This window comes from Channa argus, chromosome 9 (assembly GCF_033026475.1).
Source record: "Channa argus isolate prfri chromosome 9, Channa argus male v1.0, whole genome shotgun sequence".
NCBI lineage: Eukaryota > Metazoa > Chordata > Actinopteri > Anabantiformes > Channidae > Channa > Channa argus.
The window spans coordinates 21,701,675-21,727,234 of record NC_090205.1 but is presented as its reverse complement, the minus strand read 5'-3'; the positions used below and the strand labels follow the sequence as shown (position 1 = coordinate 21,727,234).

Here is a 25,560-nt window from a genome sequence, read left to right as displayed (position 1 = left end):
TCTAGTAACACCTCTCACAGACTGACACTCCTCCAAGCTTCCACTCACACTTACTACCTACTGCCTTCTCTCTCTCAGTCGATTTCTGCAATTTCTGCCATTTTTCCTTGACAGTTATCCTCCTTTGCTCCTTTTCCCTTCTATAATCTCGCCTTTCTTACCCCCCCAAATTCTTATAACCTTTACTCCTAACTTCGTAGTGAAACTGGCTGCCTAAGACAGTATCAGTGTGTTTTACAAATTCAGCTATGCTCTCAATTATACAAAAAACAATATGTCACATAGTTTCTATCATAGTCTCTCAAATTTAAACATGTTATGTTTTTATGTTTTGTCATTATTTCCAATACTATTAATGTTTAAATTAACTATGATTTCCATTAAATGATTTTTACAGATTATCTGCTGTTTTTTAAAATTAGTTTGATAAGAAAGCTGTTGCTTTACTTTTTTTTTTTTTTAAGTTATTTGTCTAAGCATTTCTTGCCCTTAGCACAAAAAAAAACACAATAAGGGGGAAAACATTTATTTTTGCTTTGATTTTTGCATTTATTTGTGCATTTCAGATTAGTTATACTTGTCCACTGTTTCTTCAGAAATGCTAGAACATTATTAGGAAGTTATTTCCTGTTTCCAGTGTTGAGCTTGTTTAAACAATTCAAGGATGCTATATTTAAAAAGGAAACAGATCTCATCTATCTTCTGACATGAAATCCAACAACCATAAACAATTTAAAACTTTGAAGACGGATTTTGATTATCTGTGTTTAATACACTGGAAAGAATTGGGTTGTATTTTTTATTTTATTTTTTAAACTCTACTGCAGTGCTGTTTCGACTGGGTTAATATAAAATGGTCCAGCAATTGTATAGTGTTTGGTTTAACTCTGTCTACAGTAAAAAAAGCTCTGTGTAAGTTAATATTTACTGAATGATCCTGCTGTATAACTGATTCCTGCACATCTCAGCTAATGAACTTGATTTTATCATACAGTAATTTTGCTTGGGTAAATGTTTACAACATAACTGTGACCAAAGGATGTATGTCTTTCTAAATTGTTTGTTTTGAATCATTTTAGATAATAAAAAAATAATTACTTGTGATGCAGAAGTATGTAGCTTTATCTATTGTTTTGTTTGTTTGAACATTTGTTAGTTTACTGTTTGTGAAGGATTTCTGAACTAATGGGCTCTTTTTCAGTATGTAAAGTGTACTTATGTTTTGTATTTTCTTCAAGTTGCATTTTAGTGGTGGTACTGTACATTCACTAAACATTAGCCACATCCTAGTGGGCTTGTGAATTGCTGCTATTGACTATAAATCACAGTAACAAAAAGCTACAGTAAGTTGGCATCTCATTAGACACAACAAGCTAAAACTAAAGCTGACCAATACAACAATACCGCAATATTTATTTGTCACCTTTTATGAAAAGAGGAGTTATTGCTTGGTAGGTTCAGTTATTGAAATTGAAAGTTTATTCTTTAATTTGTAACTTTTTTTTTAGGGAGCTGTTACTGAAAACTGTGCATATTTCATGTGTTTCATCTTTAAAAACTAAAAAAGAGAGAGAGAGAAAAAGAGCAGTTCTCCTCTCCAGAGTTGAAGCAGTGGTAGTAGGGTAGCTGATTTGAACCCACAATGATCATGCATGATGTCTGTCCAAGACTACAAAAACCTTGTTGCTATTTACTTTTTCCTTAGCACAATATTATTCCAGTTTTCTCTGTAGACTGCTTAATGTTTAGGAGCGTTTACGCAGCTCTGGTTTCTGATTCCTGTGGCAAGGCGTACTTTTTTTTTTTTCATTTCTGATACTTTGTGGTGCTTTAGTTTCTGTTCTCTCCAGGCATTATGTAATAGTGAAACAAAAGTAGTACAAACTATGTCTTCAGGCTACAGAAATATGAGGTAATTACTAGAATCTTCTACCAAAATCCATGTATCAAATGTTCTGCTTCAGGTGACTTAAATTCTGAGAATATTACTACACAAGATTTCCCAGTAAAGTCGTTTATTGCTTTGAAGCTTCTTTAGAGCTGTTCTTCTACTTAGTGAGGAGACATTTAAGTTTAACATTGATTATTTTTAGGACAATTATTTGAACAAACAGCTCCTATATTTGTCTGGCTACACTAATACATTATGTTCCAATATACTTATGGCCGTGGTACCTATTTGATAATTGTTTTTGCTGATTCTCAATACAGTGGATATTTGTGATGATTTTGTTTAGTACTGAGTTTTTTTTGTATATACTTAACAGGAACAAAAGATGTTTCTCTATAAAACCTTTTTTCAAAACACTGTGGCCTAATTGTAAATTCTATTTGTTCGTTTTTGGTGTATTTGTTTTATTCTAATCTTGTTAATTTATGGCTAATTCGTATTTTTCTAAAATGTCTTGTGATGTACTGCTATGGACTAGTTTTCCATCTTTACAGAGTCCATGTGTCCATATCTTATGGGTACAGCAGGTAAGTTGTACAACTGTCAAGGCATTCTATTTTAGTTTTATACACTATTATTATCACCTCCGTTGTATGTGCTAGTATTAACATTTAAATGCAATTGTTGTGAAACCCAAACCTTGACCTAACATTTCTTTTGTCTTCCTCTTGTTGTCCTTATTGTCTCTAGTATGCCCATGGTGGCTGACCTGATAGAGACATGCATTGATGATGTCCTCAGGGCCCCTGTTGTCCCTGCAGTGATAGCTACAGAGGAGGCTGGACCAAGCAACACCTATGCCATTGCCATTGTCACAGCAGATGATCCACTGAGCCTCAATGGTGAAAAATCTTCCAAAATTTAAACCTAGCTTTAGAAGCAGGGAATCCTGTGAAGGTATTTAGCATTCACGCCCAGTGAACCCTTATTGACATTTTATACATTTAGAATCTGCTTACTGTGCATCTCTACAGAAGCATCAGCTCGTCTGAAGCAACTGGAGTTGGAGAGCAGTCCGCTTCTTCCCAGTGCGAGAAATAATGTCAATGTCTATATGGCCATGAACAATCAGGTAGGTGTACATATGCAACTCTAATGGACAACAAAGTATTTTGTTATTGTATGACACTGTGCCAGTTTTGTTAATTTTTATGGAATGTGTTAGTCTCATCTAAACATGCTTCAACAGGAGGATGTAGTAAAAATCACAGAGAAGTGTGCTCTGAGCAGTACTGGCAGTAGTCCGATTGTCACTCCGCTGCGTACTCCAGAGGATCTAAAGAGCAACATCCTAAAGGCACAAGCCGAAGCTGCTGCCCTGAAGGTGAGGACCAGGCCCTGCTGAACTGCACTTTTAATTATTTTGGTTCTGTGATGCCTTGTATTGTTTAGGAATTATTTTTCTAATTTGAAATATAGATAAAGGCGTCACCACGTTTGCCTTAAGGTCATTTTTGTAACACGTTGGGAAAAACTTCCCTTTATAAGCTGAACTAAATTAAAATGGACTGCCTTGTTTCAAGCTGAATTATTGCTCCTAAATGGTTAGTGGAAAATGTAATTAATTAACGCAATGTTGGGGTCTTTTTTTTAGGTGGGGGGGAGTGAAAAGTTCAGTACCCCACTAAATTCCTGTGGTTGTTTTATTAAATGCAGATAAATATTTTTTAAATACTCTTACTGTAAGTACTTTTGTAAGTACTACATTTCCTCATTGCTGTAATTTTTTTTCTCCCTTTTGATTTTTGAGTTAATTATTTTTTGTTTGTTCTTTTTTTTTTTTGTTGAGTTTGGTTTGTGTCTAAATGTTGTAACATCACCAATCAATGGGCAAAATTATTTTTGAAGGGACCAAACTATGGCCAACGGTGAAATCTTGCATGAATTAGGCCTAGTGAAAATGCTGACGTTTTAAAAATTAGTTTTTTGTACAATTTTGCTGAACGAGGGCTGTGCGTATTGTCCCCAGTTTCCAGATGATAAGCTTCAGTGCCAGTGTAGAAAATGGCAAGAGTTATAATGTCCAAGGTCTGTTCTCACATGTGAACTGAGTGTACTCCCCGCACTTGTTTTATCTGTCTTTTCATTTACATGTCTTTGTTTTCCTCTTTTAGGGATCTTTGGAGGAGCATGCTGTAATGTCTGGAGAAAAAAACTGTAACCTGCCGGAGCCTTCTACGAGGTTTGCTGAAGCATTATGGCTTATTTTTTAATGATCACCAATCTTTTGCCTGAGAATCATTATAATTTGTAATTTTTAGAAATGTGTTTGTTTATGCTAAGGCTCTCAAAAATTTCCATTAGGTTTTTATCAATATTTGTACAGCACTGTCAGTCATTAAACATGAATAAGAGAAAATCTGTTGTCGCCTGTGCTTCACTGTCTTGAAACTAGGTCTTTTTTTTTTTTTGCCTGCTCCTCCTTCATCTTCCTGAGTCATGCCAACTGTCAGTGCATTGCCTCATCCAATCACAAATCACAATCCTTGCTGCTAGAGCTGATTACCTCCTTCAATATTCATGAGGTTTATCAGCATAGCTCAAAACATTACATCACCTGCAGCTCATTCTTATAAGCAAGTCACCACCCATGTGATGTATCAGAGGCACAAAATAGCTCAAACTGCAGGATTGGCCAGATTAGATTGATGTTGTTTGGGGGAAAAAAATGACTGAATTCATTATGTTTAGAATGTTTTTGAATATTGTCATGTATTTGTTATGTAAACATAGGTTATTTTCTGTAGTTTATAGTGTTGTGCAATTATTTGGCATGACTTGATTTGATCCCATCCTATGAGTGATGCGTTTTTTGAATCAACCGTAGTAGTGTGCATTACTGTATAGAGACGTATCATCAATGTACAAACACAATATACATACAATATGTGTGGTCTTTTCCCAGGTTGAAGGTGCGTACGGGCCGAATGGGCAGTAACTCCTCTCTTTCTGTTGGCAGTCGGCCTGATGCCCAAGATTCCTGGGACCTGCTAAAGCCAGCTTCATTGGTCTCATCAGCAGGGGCCAGGTCAATATGTGTTTAAACATATGTCTGCTTTTTTTTTTTTTTTTTTTTTTTTTTTTTTTTTTTTTTTTTTTGCAGAATATGTACCTTTTTATATTTACAGTCTAAGTACCACATAGTCAACTCTATTTATTCCTTATTCCTGCTGTACTGTTGGACAACAAAAAACAGAAGAGATTAGTTGCCAAGAGGAATCTTTGGTGGTTACCTGAATCCTCTGAGTGGATTTAGACACATTATATCTGTTTGACTGCTTTCTTTTTATACAAAACATGAAACAAAGCCACTCTTTGTTCTTTGTAGTCTGTACTGACATCTGTTGGCGTGTTTAAATAATGCTCCTTTACAGTATGTGTGGACTGTGTGTGTGTGTGTGTTTGTGTTGAGTCACATGACTTGAGTTCTGCCCGGATACTGCTGAGTTACAGTGTTTACACCGATCAGTGTTTACAGTAAGATAACTCAAAAATATGTAGATGACCTGAAAGTCCACAGATGCTGTGCTGCTCCAGGCTCATTGATGAAGTAAATGCTTCTACTGTTCCGACAGTTTTTCTTTTAAAGCCTGGATAATATAGATTCATGTTTTTTACAGTTTATGAATGAGTTTGTCAGAGAGCCTTAATAACAGATTTTTTTAGGCAGAATTCCAGATGTGCAGACTTTTTGCTTTATGTTTAATAGTGTTGCAAATCATCTTGACATTTTACCTGTTGGTTAGGTAATTACTCCCTTGTGTTGCGTGATGGACTTAGGTTTAGGACAGATCTTAAGAATCATAAACAAATGCATGAGAATATACCATTTAAAATACATTTACCAATCTACACTACAAATGAGGATCTGAATTACATTCCTGTCAATGTTTATATGGGGAGTACAACAGTAGCTCATTATTCTTGTCTTATTTTTGTCTTCCATCATCAGTGCGGAGAGATTAGCTGAAGATTTAAACTCCTCTCTTCCCAAGATGCCTTCAGAGTCTGCCAGTGAAGGCATGGCACCAAAGGTAAATTAGCAATGGTTGTGAATTTGTATTTTTTAAGTCAAATCGTTTTACAGATGTACACCATTATTTCAAGTTGACTAAACCTCACTCAACTCGATTTTTCAGTACCACCAACCCCAACTTGTTGTGATGGTACAGTACAACCACTTATAGAATGCAAACCATTGTCTTCTAATGTGTGTATTTCTCCTATTGGATTTTTGCGTCATGATGAATGGCGGCTCAGCAGTAGAGCATTGGGTTGGGATGCAGAAGGCCGCGGGTTCAAATCCCACCCCACCAGGTGTGGTCCCGCTTGGCCACCAAGGGCTACCTTGGGAGGGTGTCGCAGGTGCATTCAGCGTAAAAACTCATCCCAAATCAACATGCAGAACATGTTCTGCTGTGGTAACCCCTGAAGGGGCAAGCTGAAAGCCATTGATCTATGAATTTAGTGTTTATATGTTGCCACTTTGTGTCATGCTGCAGGTCAAAACAGAGGAAATTGACCTGCAAAACGTTGTCCCACCCTCTGACAACCTGATTGACTTCACTGATCCAACTCCTGCGGTAAGTTTAAACTCAGCATCTATGAGTTTATGTTGAAGTCCTGCCGTTTTAAGAATTTCTTTATGAAACTAGTTTAACCATTTTTATATTTCTATATCATTTTATCAATGTGAGAGCACCTTAGCAGCAAGAAAGGCTTCAGTAACTTTTTTTCGAGCACGTACACACAGGAGACAGGGCTAACAGAGGAGCAGAGAAAAGTAAATAAAATGTAAACCTGGAAATATACAGTGGTTTTACTGGAAGAAAAGCAACAGCAGTGTTGCCATGAGCACCATTTCTACTCACACAATGTTACAGCAGAGAGGATCAACAGCAAATGCAAAGGTAAATAATAGAACAGGAACAAAGGAAAGGTGCCATAAGAAAGACGGTGCCTTCAGTTCAACAGGATAATGAAATATCTGTAGGTATATTTATATATTGGTTCTATTTTATCTAAGGGCCAATAACAATAGTATCAAAAAATATTGCTGTGGTCGAGAGTTTGTCAACATCTTTCTGTCTTGTTTTCCAGCTTCCTCCAGTTCAGCAGATCAAACCTGTCATCACACCTCGATGGATCATTCCAGCAACTGCTGTGAGTGGTCTGTCTTTCTTTCTTTACACCACTTCTTATTAACATGTTGACAGTTGCAACATTTAAAATTAAAGGAAATAATTGCTTAGGTGTTGCACACTTTAGCTGATATAGAAGCTTTGTAGAAACTGACCCTCTTCTCCCTCATCCCCTTCTAATGCAGCCTCCTGGTGCCTTTACTAACGGCCTGCTCGACCTTGACCCCGCTGCTAAGGTCACCCCTCTTCTCCCCGCAGATGGGGGAAAAGCTCTTACCCCAACCCTTCCCCACCTCGCTCACACGCATAACACCTTCTCCATCAGGTAAAAGAGATTTTTACAAATGCACGAGAAGGTTTTTTTTTTTTAAACCTGGTGTAGTAGAATGCTGCCCCCCTCTGGTTAAGCCAGAAAATGCAGCTTTTAATTTCAAAGCAAAGGTTAGAGATGGGGCAGGAGATAGCAAAGATCTACATTGGTTTTTGAGCATCAAAGTGGTTGATGTGGTTGCTGCCGATGTATTTATTTGACCTTCTCCATCGTTCTCTTGTGTCCTATAGCGCTGTGGGTCAGCTGCCAGCCTCGGAGGATGGGGCCAAACCCAGAGGTCTCCTGACCACTGAGCTCTGATGCAGAAACAGAGAGCCACCACCACAACAATCGTCTCCCTCACTGCTCCCCCACCTCATCTCATTACCCTCCGACTCAGTCATATACAAGCAAGCCGGGGCCACTTTGCTGAACACTGTGAGCTAAGAGGAAAGTAGATGGGAAGCAGTTGACAAGCACCACAATTTCAATTGCTCTGGCACTGACAAACAGATTGAACAGCAATCAGTACAGTTTTTCATAATATTATATTAAGCTTAGTTCTTTTTTTAATGGTTAAACAAACCTTTAGATCAAGCATTAACATTTTAGGAAAAGTTAATTTGTGAATTTTCTCTTTCACCATAAATGGCCTTTAATTACCTTAATCCCCTACAGACACCCAAAGCTCAGTCTCTTCACAACTAGCATCATCTGTTTGTAAATGACAAGTAATGAAAGTCTACAGAGATGAAGTTTGGGGCTCATAAACAACCAATTTTTAATCTTTTTTTTTTTTTTATCATGGTGTTTTTACACTGTCAAAGTGTACCATTAGATCCCTGCTATTCGGAGCTTTTCTGTACACACATTTAGAGCTGTTGATGTACTACTGCACTGGATATGGTTAAAGGACTAAAAAAAACTCTGTATTATTAAGGGACAGCTAAAAGACAGACACTGTCTCTCTCCTCACAAATAAACACATGTCGCTGTCCTGACCTGGTAGCCCACTACAAACTTTCAAACCCAGTTAATTCTACGACTTGTCTATTGCAGCCACTGGATATAAAAGTTTTACTGGATTATTTTCAACACTGGACCTTTGCAATGGATGAGGATGTTTTTTATTATGCCACTTTTACTTTTATCTTTTTTTGTCATATACTTTTATTTGCCCTTTACAAGAATTTTTAAAATTTTCAAATTCTGGTACCAGTATTAAGAAGAAATAAGTGTCACTTTAGTGTTTAAAATGTGAACCTATACTTTGTTTTAACTTGAAACCACTGCTTACGTACGTCTCAATCTTTCACCCACATTAGTTTCAACCTTTTTGGGAATTGTAATGCCACAACTGAAGCCTGGTCAATTCAAGTTAATTGTGATCACTTGAGTAAATGAACTGATCACCGACAGTGTTTTGACCCTGATGTAGAAAATGTCTCCAGTTATAAACATGCTGTAGCTGCTACCCTGCCTTATATCAAAATGAATGTATTCAAAATATCTCATCTAAAGCTAGAGATGCCATAGTGCAAATCACTACAATAGTTCAGGGTAAACCCAAAATTGCGGATTTACTTTATAACTGGAGGCAAAAACTTTTGTGCATGTGAAATTGAGGCCTAACTCTACATGTTCTGGATTACTAATGAAGTCTATTACATTGATTCTTAAACAGTAGAGTTGTAGATCTCGTGCATTTATGCATTACTGGAAAATGGTAATTGCTAAGTCTGGTACATCATTCAAGTTGTCTGTGTAGCAGTATTAAGTTGGTTTGATTATTTGTCTTAAACAAGGGAAGCTGACTGTTGTAAACTGTCTTACTTGCAGTGACATTAATTTATGCTACCAGTCAGTGTATTTGTTTAAATATCATTGTTGTCCGAAAGTTTTGTAGCGTAATTTGATCATTTTCATCAATATAATGGCATCAGCTGGCTATAGATATGAACTAGATTTATATATTTATATATATTTTGAAAACCATGCTGGCAGTGTTGTAACTACATATTGAGGATTTCCACACTGAGGTGTTATCTAATTACATAAGATGTAGGAAATATAATTGTGATCAAACTGACTGGAAGAAACTGATTGTGGTGACTCCAATGCAATTTTATATGAATGTTTTTTTTTTTCTGATACCTGATCCTTATTCAGTAAAGCTTTGCTGCATTGGGACTTTGTTCATTTTCAGTTATTTTTATTGTTTGGCTAATGGAGAAATGATTTTCCAACAAAAGGGGTTATAAGCGATGCATTAATGTAGGTGAGATAATCTCATTTAGTGCTGCAAGCCAGATGTAGTTTTGCCTTTTTAAAAGGTGGCCAGAAACTACCCATCTATGAAAAAAACATAAAACTTTAAGCACTAGTATAAATGTTAGTTTGTCACTTCAACTAAAAGAAGTAAAGTCCCCAGTAAGACCTTTTAAGCAAAACTCTGTATTAGCATACTGTCTAATTTTACTTCTTAAAGAGTAGCAATAAAGCAGGTATTTCATATTTTATTTTATCTTTATCAAGGAGAACAGGCATGAATTATCATCAGATTATTTAAATAGTGTATGTCAGATTTAGCCAAAAGGCTCATTTTCACCTGCAGTCCCTGGACTGGTTGATGTTAACAATAGTCAAACAAAACATTAATGTGGATGTTAGAGATGGATTAAGTGGATGAGATTAGATAAGAACAGGACAAAGGTCTGGTCTAAACAAGTGTGGAGACGTAAAGTTTGTTCATATGTACGGTACAGTTGATAAATGAAAAGAAACGGATCAAAACTACAGAATGTTAAATTCAGTTTGACTCTGCGCTGTATGAAAGCCAGCAGATAAATTCTTCTGTGTGTAACCCAGTTTACCACAGGGTGGCAGCACCACACCAGTTACTGCAGCAGAGTTTAGTTGGGTTATTTATTTATTTATTTATTTATTTATTTATTTTTACTTTAGCACACTGCACACCCTGGAACACGTGGTCCTAACGCAGTACTACAGATATCAATTAAAGTGTTTGATTAACTACAATATGCTTACATTTGAGCAAGAATAAATGCGCCTTAAATCTAGCAATTAATTTGTGAATTATATTTATAATCAGTGTTCCTCATACTGATAATATAGTGTATTATCAGTCTGCAATACATATAAAATGTGACAATTACCACAGACTGCAAAAAAGTAAAAATCGGTCAATATTTCCCTACGGGTGCTGTGTGATGCTTAGTACGTTGCACCTCCAGTTTGAACATTTGTATTTCATTTATCCAAAAATGTGAATCACATCCACTCTGTCCAGTTTCCATATCAGGAAACCAGGAGAGACTGGATTGATAAGTGAAGTAAATAATGACGGAAATCGATCTTCCATCATGTGTTCAGTTGCTACAACAGGATCAACAATTCCCTGCCTAAACTACTACAAGCTTAGCATGGAGCACAGTTTAGTGGCCAAAAGGCCAAAAAGAAAACCTGCTCCTTCATGATTGCATGGGGAAACTGTTCAGTCAGTAGTAAGATGAAAGCAAACGAAAGACTGCTGGTATTTGTGAATTGCCATATTGGGTTTACATTTGTAATGCAGCGACTTGAATTGATTGACTGTGACTCTTCCATGCTACAGAGCAATGCATATGGAGCATTATTAAACAGCAGCACAGCCTACAGCTCAATAACTCATTCAGGACTGCTCCCCTCAGCAGATGGGCTGACTTTCCCCCACCTTCCAAATGAATAATTGATTACGTACATGGACCTTATGCCCGGTCATGATTGCTTAAACATGCTCAAATCTCTGGGTGGATTCATGGAGATTTGGCACTGGGCCCATGCCCTGGTGTCACCAGCTCAGATCAATCTAGCAAACATTACATGTCCCTTTAAATTTTAATATTCTTTGAGTTGGGGCTCCTGTACATCTGGGTACAAAACCAAAATGTGTTTCATTTTAACTGTTCACCTTTGTTTAAGGCTTTATGACCAGCTGTCCAATGTTAGTTTGTATTTTGGAAGGATTTCATTAACCATGTAAAGACGAGCTGAGCATATACAGTGAATCCAGAAAGTATTTACACTTTACTATGTTTTTACTCATTTTGTTACGTTACATTCTTATTCCAAAATGGATCAGATTCATTATTTTCCTCATACCTCTACAAACAATACCCCATAATGACAACGTGAAAGAGGTTTGTTTAGTCTTTGCAAATTTATTAAGAATGAAAAATCACATGTACATAAGTATTCATTTAGCACCAATTACAGCCTCAAGTCCTTGTGAGTTATTATTTTTGGGGCAGTTTCTCTCGTTCTTCTTTGCAGTACCTCTCAAGCTTCATCAGGTTGGATGAGGAGCGTCAGCCAATTTCCGATTTCTCCAGAGATGTTCAATAGGGTTCAAGTCTGGGTTCTGGCTGGGCCACTCAAGGACATTCACAGAGTGGTTCCTTTCTTATCTTGGCTGTGTGCTTAGGGTCATTGTCCTGTTGAAAGATGGACCATTGCCCCAGTCTGAGGTCCAGAGCGCTCTACAACAGGTTTTCATCAAGGATGTCTCTGTACATTGCTGCATTCATCTTTCCCTCCATCCTGAAGAGTCTCCCAGTTCCTGACGCTGGAAAACATCCCCACAGCATGTTGCTGCCACCTCCATGCTTTACTGTAGGGATTTTATTGTCCAGGTGGTGAGTGGTGCCTGGTTTCCTCCAGACATGACTCTTGGCATTCAGCCCAAAGAGTTAAATGTTTGTTTCATCAGACCACAGAATTTTGTTTCTCATGATCTGAGAGTCCAGAAATTGTTGTTCTTTTGGAAGGTTCTCCTCTCTCTGAAGAGAAATGCTGAGCTCTTTCAGCGTAACCATCAGGTTCTTGGTCAGCTCCCTGACTAAGGCCCTTCTCTCTCGATTGCTCAGTTTGGCCTGGCGGCCCACTCTAGGAAGAGTCTGAGGTCTACAGACAATTCCTTCATGACTTGGTTTGTGCTCTGACATGCACTTGGGGAACTTATAGAGACAGGTGTATACTTTTCCAAATCATGTCCAATCAACTGAATTTCCCTCAGGTGGACTCCAATTACGTTATAAAAACATCTCAAGGATGATTAGTGGATACAGAATCCAACAGAGCTCAATTTTGAGTGTCATGGCAAAGGCAGTGAATACATGTGATTTGTTTTCGTTTTTTGTTTTTTTTTATTAAATTTGCAAAAATGTAAAACAAACTTCTGAGAACAATAATGAATTTGATCCATTTTGGAATATGGCTGTAACATAACAAAATGTGGAAAAAGTTATTACTTTCTGAAGAGCCAACCATGTTGCTAACCAGAAACAGAATTACAAACGTTGTGTCACTGGGCTGTCTGGGAATCCATCTAATAAAAAAATTTGTCTTTGAGGACAGAGTAGCTTTGTAGCCAGATTGTGGGAAGAATTTTACACACAGTGCAATGATGGAAAGCTATTTGACTTGAATTTAGCTGAGGGGGCACAAATCCAACACTTGAATAGTAACAAAATTGTATCAGTTTGATAATATTTAAATTTAAGTGGAAATATTTATAACGTCTATGTCTTTATAGGTGTACTTTCACTGCTCTCTTTCATTGCTGTCCATGAACACTTTACTCTGGAATGAGAAATTCATTCGCATTTACTTAGGCAGAGTTATTTGTGCCGATCAACAACAACATGTAATCTTTCTTTAGAAAAAAATGCACTAAATGATTCATTTTTGGAAATGTAAAGCTCTCTGTTGAACCCATGTGAGAAAACAAGTCTGTGGCAGGTTTTTATGTATTCCTAATTAAAAATAGATTTTATTTCCTGGGTACAATCCAGATGCTGATGTATTCTACTAGTGCCCTTGCATCTGTCTTCATCACTTCCTCTGACTGTCAGATACTGACAAAGTTTCCTGTTTGTGTTGAATACACTGGCCTTGATGAAAAGTTTCATGCTGTAAGAGATGAACAAATGGTGGAGCATCTGGAAGGGAAGAAAAATGGACTGGTGTGTGTGTGTGTGTGTGTGTGTGTGTGTGTGTGTGTGTGTGTGTGTGTGTGTTTTTATACGTACCATTGTTTGATTACTCCTGGTCTCAGGTGTTTCCAGTCCTGAAAATTCAACAGGTAAACTCTGGTTTGCGGAAAAGGCATCTCTCTCTTTCTCCCCCTTCTCTCTCTCTCTCTCTCTCTCTCTCACACACACACACACACATGCATAAAACACACAGATGGGATTCTCTTTGTCCATCATTACAATAAAGGCTATTGTATTGTTTGGCTAGCTGCTGCAGGAGATAGCATTCTTTGACAGAGCATTTAGAAAAGGAGCTTATACCTCTCAACTATCAAAATAGGTTTGTACTCTTGGCTCGTGTGTGTGTGTGTGTGTGTGTGTGTGTGTGAGACAGAGAGCATGTCTGGTTGGTGTGGGGAGGTATTTAAACTCAAAGCTTTGAGATGATGAAGATGTGAGTGAGCGGTAATTGATCCCTAAAGGGCTACATTGTGCCAGTAAGTATGTCCTGTATGCACATGAGCGTGTCTGCCAGGTGAGATGGTGATGTGCCAGATTCAGTAAAAAGCCTCATTATTTACAGTAACTGATACACACACACACACACACACACACACACACACACACACACACACACACACACACACACACACACACACACACACACACACGATCTATTTCCTTAATTGGCCATTTTCATGTCAGTGTGTGTTTTCATAAGGAAATGCTTCTCATATGTTTGTCATGTGTGGAGTATTGTCGTACTGTGCATTGGACTGACGCAACCATACACACATTTCTCATTGTATAGTGTTGTTCTGTCAATTGAATCAGACTGTGTGAAATCTTCATATGTATCATCTGTATCTGTGCTCTGCTTTTGGTCTCAACTATCTCCCAAACACGCTTAGGAGCTAAATACATCACTGCATTCAGCTACTAACTTTTCTGATGTTTAGTTCAGGTTTTAGCTGCGAGATGAAAAGAACGGTGTACGAGCTAAAAGCACAGTAAGATGTAAAAAAAATCATATTGTGAGACCCTGTCTACATGAGTCACCTGACCAGAAAACTCAATTCTGGTCTCATGAGACCATAACACCTTCTTCCAATTGACTTCAGACTCTCCCACATGCCTACTTACCAACTTTAGTTCAGATTTAATACAGACATCTTTCTCTTTACCAGACTTCCATAAAACTTCGACTGCTGAAGACCATGGGCTGTACTTTCTGTCTGTACAGTCTCTGCTGAAGCTTGTAACTCCATCAGAGGAGCCGTGTGTGTCTTGGTGGCCTCCCTTACTCATCCCCCTTTTAGAGTCACCACGTTTTTGAGATATGGCCTGTTCTAGATCTAATACTTAAGAGATTTCAACTGACTTTAAAATGTGTTTGTATCCATCTCCTGACTTGTAGCCTTTTCACTGAGTTGATTGTCTTCGTGGTGCAGTTGTAGCTAGGATACGGATTCACCAGTAACTGTATCTCAGTGATGCCAGGTTTCTGCCGGGAATGACTAGGTCAAAGTTAGAAAGACTGTGGTCTTGGTAAATGAAATAATCTTTGACTGTTTGTATAAGAGACATCCAGATGTCATGGTTATGTTACAAATAGGTCTTTTCACCCTTTTCAGTTTTTGTATTGCAATATACCGCTCGAAATGTAAGCCTTGTCTTTTCAAGCCATCCACAGTGACAAACAAGTGACAGCAATTCTCCAACACATCAAATATACACAGCAATGAGACAGTCTCTCCCTGCAGAGGAGAGGGCTGTTGTTGCTCTTATCAGTAGACCTGGTTCAATAGCCGGCCACAGGAAGGGCTGGCAGGTTTAGAGGATGCTGAGGGGATTCTAGGCTTGTGAGATGTGTGTTTGAGAACAGACAATGATCCTGTGTGTGTTAAACACAAACAAGAGTCAGAGCAAGAGTCACTAGGAAAGAAATTGAGTTGTGTGTGTGTGTGGGTGTCTGAACTGCGTACAGCCCGACAGAGTTCAGAGTTTGTGCCAGTGGCCCTCCCGTGTCTTATCAGAACGCCCAAACAGGTGCTGCCAATCATCACACATGTCGACAGGGCCTCACATCTTTCCACCGAGCTACACACACATAAACACACGAATCCACCTTGCAGCACATCTACAGGAGGGTCTACTGTACGTGCACACACACATAAATAGTAGGTTTTCTCCCTTTATAATACTAGCTCTACCTCAAGCAGCAAACAATAAACACTCTGCTGTCCTCTCAGCTCCCATCACTGTATGTGGTGCTGCTGGAGGAATAGCAAATTGTGTCAAATTAGAAGAGTTTTCCCCTTGTTAGGTTGTTTTCCTGAAGTTGTGTAAAGTACTTAATTGATTTCAGACTCACACAGACATTGTCAAGTCATACATTAAGGGTGCGCTCACAGTAATAACAAAGTATTTGAAAATCAAAAGACATAAATGTTTATAGTTTTTCCAGAGGATACTGCAGCAGACCAGCAGGCTGCAAACAGGCAGCTGTGGAGGCTAATTGGCTATTTCCACAAGTAATCCTCACAGCACAAGGTGATGCCTGCAAGTTGCTCGTTCAGTTCAAAATTCAAACATCTTCAATTCACCCTTAAATTAAAAAAAAAGTATTGAATTCATTATTCAAATAACCATAATTGACAATAAAGTTTTTTTTTATTGGTATGCTCAGGAGTTTTTAAAAAACTACTTTTATTTTATACTAGTGCTTTTTCCTGGTTTTACTAACCAAACATGATTGACACAAACCTTTCAATAAAGTATTTTTGTGACTTTGATTCAAATCAATTCTACTTTTTTCTGCCTAACTACAGTAAGAATTTGTGGTTTCTTGTTTGATGTGTTGCAGAGACTAGTGAGTCTTTACTCAGTGGTTTAATTATGTTTTTGTCTTTGCTAGATTTACTCAGTGAGGCACACTGAGCAGTTAAACTCAGTAAAATTATTTTCCTTTATGTTTGTGCTCACACCTTTATTTTAAATGTCCATCGTTAATGGAAATACCATCATTGTCAAATCGTTTTTATAGATAGACTTTTCAATCCTGGCATTTGGGAATGATAAGATTCATAATATTTACCCGCAATTAAGCATCAAGCTTTAATCAGTCAGAATAATATCATAAATTAAAATGTCTTTTTCTAGTTTGTTGGCATTTACTAATCCCTATTTATTGTATGAATGTGTTCATCCACTGTGGCCATTGTGGACGATTTGTATTGTGTTTTTATTCTTTGCATTGTCTATTTGCCAACGCTTCTTCCAAATCCACGTGTGTCCCTTGTGGTTTGCCGTATCCCGATTGCCACAAATGCATCTGTCACACCAAACAGCGTTTCCATAACAACCACTGTTGAGACAGACAACTGCAGTCTGTACAGAGTCAATTAAATCAAAAGAAAAATACACAAACCTGAAGACACACCTACTGGCGGTGCTGATATTGCACACAGACATAGTGCCAGCATGCTCACATGTGCTTCATCAATTCACAAAACGGTAGTTAGTTACTCATTACCATGTCTTTTCTATCACTCTTTTTTTCCCCCCTCATCCCTATTTTCTTCCCTTACACACAAATACACACACACTCCAGTGCATCACTTTCTGGATTGAGTGTCAAGCTGCCTTATTCAAGTTAATTAGCGAAGTGTAATTCTGTCATCTACAGGCCTAAATACAGAAGGGTCTCACTCTCTCTGTGTGGATGTGCCATAGAGGCACCATCTGCTAAGACAGCAGCAGAATTTATAAATGATATTTTTGACTTAGTTTAATTTCAAAAAAATAACAGCAAGGCAATGGAAAGAAGGGGGATGCATTCAGCCTGAACATGCAGCAACAGCTCATTAGGAGACATCTTAGCATTTGTTCACAGGACAGTGGTTCAGATGAAAGCTGGAATGAAAGTGAACGCACATAAGGTGTGTGAACTTGATAAGAAGTATTTTGACCAGCACATTTTTGGAAACAAACAATATAAGAGCTGGTAATTTTACAGCAAATTGAATTAGGTACAGATATTGATTTTCCACACAAGCCGAAATATAATAGCCTTTGACTCACCTGACATGTCATATGTTAAAGTTAGCATTTGGCCTACTTTCCCTACTTCCTCCCATAGCTGCTGGCCAGCTGTAGACCTTTACAGTGGTCTCTTTGAGTACTCTGATGCAGGCCCACTACTTGCAGCAGTTTAATAACATCTATCCATTGGTTTAACCTCATATGAAGTATTGCTCAAGTCAGCACCAGCTAACGCTGGCCAAAGGAGTAGAGTACACCCTGGGCAGCTCATAAGTCTAACATACCTGTATAGGCTTCTTCTTCTTTTTCTTTCGGCTGTTACCTTTCAGGGGTCTCCACAGCGAATCATGTGCCTCCATCTAACCCTGTCCTCTGCATCCTCTTCTCTCACACCAACTCACTTCATGTCCACTCTCACTACATCCATAAATCTCCTCTTTGGTCTTCCTCTAGACCTCCTGCTTGGCAGTTCCAACCTCAGCATCCTTCTACCGATATATTCACAGTTTCTCCTCTAAACATTTTCCAAACCACCTCAATCTGGCCTCTCTGACTTTATCTCCAACACATCTAACATGAGCTGTCCCTCTGATGTCCTCATTCCTGATCCTGTCCATCCTCATCTCCCAAAGAGAACCTCAACATCTTAAGCTCTGCTACCTCCAGCTCTGCCTCCTGTCTTTTCTTGAGTGCCACTGTCTCTAAGCCAGACAACATCTCTGGTCTCACCACTGTCTTGAACACCTTTCCTTTCATTCTCGCTGATGCTCTTTTATCACACAACACATCTGACACTTTTCTCCACCCGTTCCAACCTTCTTACACTCACCTCTTCACCTCTTTTCCACACTCTCCGTTGCTCTGAATCATTGACCCTAAGTAATTAAAGTACTGCATCTTCTTCACCTCTGCTCCCTGTAACCTCACTGTTCCACCTGGGTCCCTCTCATTCACACACATGTATACTGTTTTAAGTATCATATAGGCTCCACATCAAATTTAAACTGTTTGTATCATTATACAAAAAGTACTGCTATTACTACAGTAATAAAACTGCATTGATATGTGTATAATGGTAAATTAATGGTAGTTTCAACCAACAACTAATTTGTCATCAAAGGAAACTGTTTTGCACGTTATCAATTATTTTTGTAATCCTGACCCCATTAATTTTTTAATTTTCTTTATCAAACCCAACGGCAACTTGCATTTAGTGGGAAAGAACTTTGAAATGCTCAAACACATAATAAGAACAGGAAATAGAGGGCTGATCAAATGAGTAATGGTCTGCTCATCTATTGTATATGCTCAAAAATAAACACAAATGCTTGCAGTGTTGCCAAACATTTCCGTTGGGTTTCCTTGAAAAGTCTCACAGGCCTCCACAGAAAACGGAAAAGGGGAGCAGAAGATAGTCATTAGATCTGTAAAAAACACAGATTGATGGAGGATGAGTCAGTGGGAAGTTCATTTTATTGTCATTGCAGTGTGTATGTGTGTGTGTCAGTCCATACTTAACGAAAATAGAGGCGTTGTGCTTTGATGGTTCAGCACAAAAGGAAGTAGATGTGTGGAGTTTGCTTGCGTTTTTGAAGACAGTGTTGTTGTCCTTGTCATGTGTTTGTTTTTGTGTTCGGATGCCCCAGTTAGAACTCAGCGCTTTGTTTCTCAAACTAATATGAGCCTCAAAATGACACTCACATTTTACATATGTAAATGTGGCTGCACACACAGCGTTAGTCAGGGATTTCAAAGTTGCTTTAATCACCACGGGCAACAGAAATGGTGCAGAAATTTACAACTGATGACAGAGCAGAGAGGGAAAAGTTTCAACCTAATGTATAGCTGAAAGAACAGAAAAAGCAGTTCATGTTGTTTAGCAATGTTTTTGACATGTTCACTGTCAAATCTTTCTAACGTTGATAGTGTCAAAATATTTCACTGTCAAACCTCTGATAATCCGACACACAAAAGCAGAAATACTATATTTTCTTGATAGATAATAATAATGTAATTGGATGCACTTACATACAACTACATATAATAAAGCTTTGCATTTGTCGACAAAATGTGCAATTTCAAAGGTGCATGAGTGTTTCTCTATCCCATCACTCATTTCAGTTGAATGCGTTACGAATCGCATTTCATCAGTGGTCGACCTACTGATGCTGTCACTGACAGTAAAAGAAAATAGAACAAATGGGCAAAAGCTTCAAGATAAACAAGTTTTCCATTGGACGCCGGCACCATCATTTACATGAACTGTGACTGTGATGGGGCAGCTGTAAAAAAGAACACTGAAATTGTCAAAAGTGAGTAATCTTTTTAATTTAGTCAGTGTGTGTGTAATGGTGAGGAACACATTGAATAGGGCAGAATCAGCAGCATGCATAAAAATAATTGTCTTATTAGAAGAAAGCCAATGTAGGGGACACTTCCAGTTCTTCTTCCTCTGACACATTGATTCATATTTTACCGATCTTTAAAACTATTATTATTTCATACATGCACAAATATACATATGCTCACAGAATGTCATTTTTCTCAAAAAAATAAACAACACATGTAAAACAAAATGTATAAAATACAGAATAAAACAGAGAAAAACTCTAAACGGCATCTTTAACTAATAACACTTTTGTGTGAACAATTGTTTTCATTTTGAACTTAGGAGGATAATAAATAAATATAGCAACCATTCATGTTGCATTGCATTCTTCTGTATACCAGACTCTTCACTAATGAAAATACATATTAGTTGCATCACAGTGACTCTGATGAACCCTAACGTTCCATCTGGCTCCATCGTAACCAGTCCAAATTCCAATTTGTCCAATATTTGGAGAATAAAAAGTCATCGCCATCTTGTGAATGAGCTCTGCCTGCTGCAACTGTTTTCATGGATGACGAGCATATTTGTAGTTACTATAAGCTAATTATTAGCCTCCCGTTCAGTCTTAAAGGAGACACTTTTTGCAAAAAAATTTACACAATTTTCTACACGGGACACAAAAACTGAACCCGAAGTGACTGACTTGGCTTGTCCACACACAACCAATCACAATACTACACCTACTCACCATCTGACACCCATTTTGCAGTGCAAGTGCAAACACTAGTTGACCAATCATCCGCATAGATGTCAGAGCAGTCTGCAAAGGCCACAGATGAGCTCTCCTGTTTTAGAGCAAAATGGTGAAGCAAGAACTAGAGATCAAGGGAAGCAAGTCAGAGGAGGATGAGGAGGATGAGGAGGATGAGATCAGGCACAGGACATTATTGGCCCCTGTGCAATTGTGATTGTCTGTGGGCAGTGTAGAGGGAACATCACAGTGTGTGCAGCCATTAACCAGCTTTGGTCCCTACTATACCGCACCTACCATCTGAAATAGGCACTGGTTCTCAAATGGTTAGAGATGTGTGCATGCGATCATAAGGTTGCTGTTTCATTTCCCTAACGTGGCATGAGAGCTAACTTTTGTGTGGCGCATTTAACATTTGTGATTCTCTTTTTGTGTTTTTACAAATTTTTCACTTTTATTTATTTATTTATTTTCACCTGTAGTGTGTTTTTCTGAACTGCTTAAACACAAGTCTCTGTCCAGTCTCCTAGTTCGGGTTGAACAAAATGTCAAAACCAGTTCAAATGTGAGTAGGTGTGGGTTGGTCTTTGACGTCAGCAGTGCAGAAAAACAATAGGAAGAGGAACGAAGAGTTTCAGGAGTGGTGAATGAGGAGGAAGAGGAGGAGGAGTAGGAGAAGAAAGGCCAAGTACAAGAGCAGTCTTAAAGGACAGAGAGCAACAATGATAAATCATGCTTTTCATCTCATTCTCAGTGGACAGTAAAATTTCAGAATGTCCAGGCCAGAGACAGGATGCTGAGGCACAATGAAGGAATGACACTATCAGCAGCTCCTTAATTTCTTTATTTTTGCTGACTTTCTAGTACAACACAGTACAAACATACTTTATAATTACAAAAGTTTGCTAAATATATGAGTCAAGAGTTTGTTGTTCTGCTTGCATTAGTAATGACTGCTATGTACTGTTCAGCTGTGAGCCAAGATAAAGCAGTTTTTAGTTGCCTGGTTAAAATATATTTTAAAGGATTTTTTTGAATGAAACTACACAATTCGAAAAACCTGAATGTTTTGTATCAACAATACTGTAAGACTCCAAATATCACTGTAAATGACAGTTGTGCTAATCTCTGAGCACAGTTTGCATCATTTAGCTCCTTATGTTCACCTGGAAACACTGGCCTTCAAAATGCAACACCCCGACTACCAATTGGTCTCACTCATGTTGCACCTGAGCAGACTGAGTAGGAAAAGCACTTCAGTCATGTGTCAGAGTATGAAAGAGGCCTCAAGTGACTGGTACAGGTGTTAGGCAACACAATGGAGCAACAAGAAACCAGACGAAGAGGAAGAGTGAGAGGAAGAGGAGGCCTATGAGGCTGCAGAGGCCATTGACAGGAGGAACAGGAAGCCAAATGCCAGCCAATATTTCCAATGAAATATGTGCAACTTTGGTGGACCGTGTAATCAATTGCAGTCTAACCATGACTGCAGCTGGCCAGCAAGTCCAGCTAATTTGAGCCTCTTCACAGTTGCCTCTGTTATCCAGGCCTTTAGAAAAGAGAATTGATTGAGAAGTTTTACAGGATGCTACAGTAATTAAAATATATAATATCTTTATGGGATCTACAGTGTTCACACACATGTACCCTATAGTGTAATGTTTGACAGCTATACAGTCAAACGTTTAAAGTGTGTATTTACTTTTCCCAGAATGGAGGATGCTGTCACTTCACAGAAGAGTAAGAGACCATTATAATCAACACGGTTTTGGAAAATAATGCTACGAACCTGAGGGAAATCAGAGACAGACCATGTCCATTTCGCAAACATTGACTTGGTCGGCCTGTCCGCACTCGTGCGTGCCTTGAATCAACACCAGCTGATACATGAAACAAAAATATCAAGTTTCATTGGAGCAAAGGAGCAGCGACACCAATAAGTGTATGTGAGTACAGCATGATCCCACGATAAATATGTCACTAAGTGTCTCTGTCTGATGTGGCCCTTCTCCCTTTTTCAGAGCTTGAACTTGATGTCAGTTGACAACTCAAAAGAAGGAAATAAACATCCTCATCCTCCTACAGGAAGAGGAACCAGGGCACTTGTGTAAAACATAATAATGTACCTTCCACTATATTCTCCATTTCTATATCCAATAGAATTCAATTTTTTTTAGCATGGTGGAAAGTGTATGAACACAGACCCAATGACTGTGTGGCACAACACCGGGCAAAGGAGGATGTATGTGATGACATCAATAGAGATAAAAACCAGAGATCTGCCATAACAGGCCTTTTATCTCGCTGCTTGACCAGGGAGAACATCACAGCGTGGATAAAGTCCTCTGGCCTGAGCAGGATCAGAAGCAGGATGCTTCTGATGGTGATCTGTTTCATTGCATTTTACAATTTCTGCAGTTTCTGTTGTTACTTGAGCTTTTGTATCTTTGTATCATTGCACATTGTACTTACACTGGGGAACGTACTGAGTTTTGCTGCATTAAAGAGATGACATTTGAGTTGTATACGCACGTACATGTAGACACAACAAACTACACTTCACCAAAACAAGAAAAAGGAAACTTATTTCCACACACTTATATTTATTCAAATATGTAACATGGCCTTGTGAAGCCAAAAAATACAACACTCTTTACAGAAGTGTTCTGAATCTATCACACCAGTGTTCATTTGATGCGTTTTGAGAAGCGAGAACATGGCTTCCTGTGCTGTGTTTCATTTTGCAGGAGATTTGCGGAGTTTTGTGTTTAGGGTTTTGAGAAATCAAGCCACAGTTTCTGGAAATGTAAATTGGATGCTGATACAATAAACTGTAACAGCATCAAATTGTATACGCTATAATGCATTGTTTTCTTAGTGGAGTACTTGTGTACTTAGTACATCAACTTAAATAAAGAATTTAAAGTGATATTCTATGGTGTTTTTAGGCATGTAATTGAATTTTCCCTTCAAGTATTGTCTGATCTTTATTGTTCTTTTACCCAAACTCACATATTACAGTTTACAGGTCCATTTAGAGATTTTAGTGATGTGCAGGTCCATGAAATATTTAGTGAAACTCACATCAAATTTGCACGGGTTTACTTAACCTTCCTCTTCACTCTCCTTAACTTGTGCACACCGACACCCCTGATACACGTCACCCACCTATTCATGTGCTCAGGGTTGTGATCTGAGGCCAACCGAGAAGCTTTGTGAATAATATCAATTCTCCATGGGAAAACAAATGAGTGGTGTGGACATGCCCACCGGCCACGAGGGACACAATCCATTCCTTCACACTGGGCGCCTGTGTTGTCTGTGAGTTGCTGTTCGCTCAATGCTCTGCCATATGGCCACTGAGTCAGACCCCTTCACGATTTTTTTTTTGTAGAGTCACCCCATGGTCCTGACTTTCTGTGCCCAGCCATGGACCACTCATGCTGGGCCAAGACCGAGAGACTGTGAGCCCACAGATGGGAGAGGGGGAGGATGCAAATGGAATGTCTATAAAAGAAACAAGTGAATTTGAGCATTTATGGTAGAGAGATGAAAACTGAATAGGACTTAGAGATTATCTTTGGTGCTGAAGATAGAAAAAAAAAAGAGGAAGGAGATGTTAAATGTGCTAATAGCAGAGATGTAAAGAAGAAACACACAAAAGAGAAAGAACTATTAAGTTGGGAAAATGGAGAGAGGAAGAGGAGGAGGGTACGATCAGGAAAACAGAAGAAAGAGAATTGATGAGAAAAAGGAGTAAAAGAGAGGAAATGAAGTGAGAGAACGTGAAGAGGCCAGGTGCAGCTGCAGAGCAGATGGAAAGAAGGAAAAGAGGGAGGGAGAGAGAGTGATGGCAGTGGGAGAAAACAGAGGGAGTGGAGAAGTTAATGTCTCGACTGTTGTGTGATGGGGCGTATCTGTCCCATTGCCAGGCCACTTTTCTAAGACACTGCTTTATTTACTTATTTTTTTTTTTTTTTGACTTTTTCTTTTTCTTTTCACAGTCTTCTCCTCTTTTCAAGCTTCCTCTCTCTTCGCTTTTTGTCTCAGTTTCTCGCTCTTTCTTTTGCACATGTAGATGCAATTCACTGCACTGGCAGTGAGCGTAAATCACACGAAGCACACAGAACTGTAGACCAACAAGTTAAATACAATCAAACCACACCAACACAACTAATATTTTCATTTTGAAATGCTTCCTTGCTGTTTTCTGTGAAATAAGAAGATTGTCAATATTTGTCTGGTAAAAACAGGGATACAACCATCGGCCCTTTAGTTTAGCTCTTTGACAAACAAACAGTATACAAATACATTGTCTGTTTAATGTTTTAAAACGGACAAATTGCCTTTTTCATAAGCATTTATGTCACAAACTACTTCCTTGTGCAGTAACTTCCTAATAATTTATTTCTCTGCAAGAAACAATCTGTGACAAACTGATGACAAACTGTGTGTCTTACTGGGAATCTGTTATGTTTACATTTTTCTGTTATCTGTGTTTCTCCCTCCACACACACACAGACACACACACAGAGTTTGTCTAACACTGAAGTCCTGGAGACAGTTTGCCGTCGCAGAAAGCAGGGTGAAATAGCATGAATAATCGCTCTTTTTTCTGTCACAGGGTCACTGATGCAGCACGGACATAAACATAATAATCCCTTTGAGCACAGTGGGGGGACAGGATGCCCATATATGGAAGCAAGGAGAAAGGGAGGCGTGGTGGGCCCTACAGGGCCACGATGGTGAACTTGACATTGCGGAACGGCTGAATTATATTGGAAAGCCTGAGAACATTCAAGCATCCAGACTGTTGGAGTGGAGTGACTGTCTGTTTGGGGATGGTATACACATGCACACGCACGCATACACACACACACACACACACACACACACACACACACACACACACACACACACACACACACACACACACACACACACACACACACACACACACACACACACACACACACACACACACACACACACAATTTGA

At 38.6% G+C, this 25,560-nt stretch overlaps 1 protein-coding gene across 4 annotated transcripts in view; it reads left to right on the top strand.

The window, feature by feature from the left end:
- epb41l5 (erythrocyte membrane protein band 4.1 like 5) overlaps nucleotides 1–9,592 on the top strand; it is a 29,542-nt gene extending 19,950 nt beyond the window's left edge. For 2 of the 4 annotated variants that reach the window (XM_067515946.1, XM_067515949.1), the window contains 10 exons: nucleotides 2,642–2,793; nucleotides 2,926–3,023; nucleotides 3,141–3,275; nucleotides 4,066–4,133; nucleotides 4,857–4,979; nucleotides 5,904–5,985; nucleotides 6,454–6,534; nucleotides 7,052–7,114; nucleotides 7,278–7,417; nucleotides 7,654–9,592. In XM_067515946.1, coding sequence (XP_067372047.1) covers nucleotides 2,642–2,793; nucleotides 2,926–3,023; nucleotides 3,141–3,275; nucleotides 4,066–4,133; nucleotides 4,857–4,979; nucleotides 5,904–5,985; nucleotides 6,454–6,534; nucleotides 7,052–7,114; nucleotides 7,278–7,417; nucleotides 7,654–7,723 — 1,012 coding nt within the window. In that variant the 3' untranslated portion in view covers nucleotides 7,724–9,592. The remainder of the gene's footprint in view (nucleotides 1–2,641; nucleotides 2,794–2,925; nucleotides 3,024–3,140; nucleotides 3,276–4,065; nucleotides 4,134–4,856; nucleotides 4,980–5,903; nucleotides 5,986–6,453; nucleotides 6,535–7,051; nucleotides 7,115–7,277; nucleotides 7,418–7,653) is intronic. The other 2 variants (XM_067515947.1, XM_067515948.1) reach the window with 2 other exon arrangements.
- The last annotated feature ends 15,968 nt before the right edge of the window (nucleotides 9,593–25,560 follow it).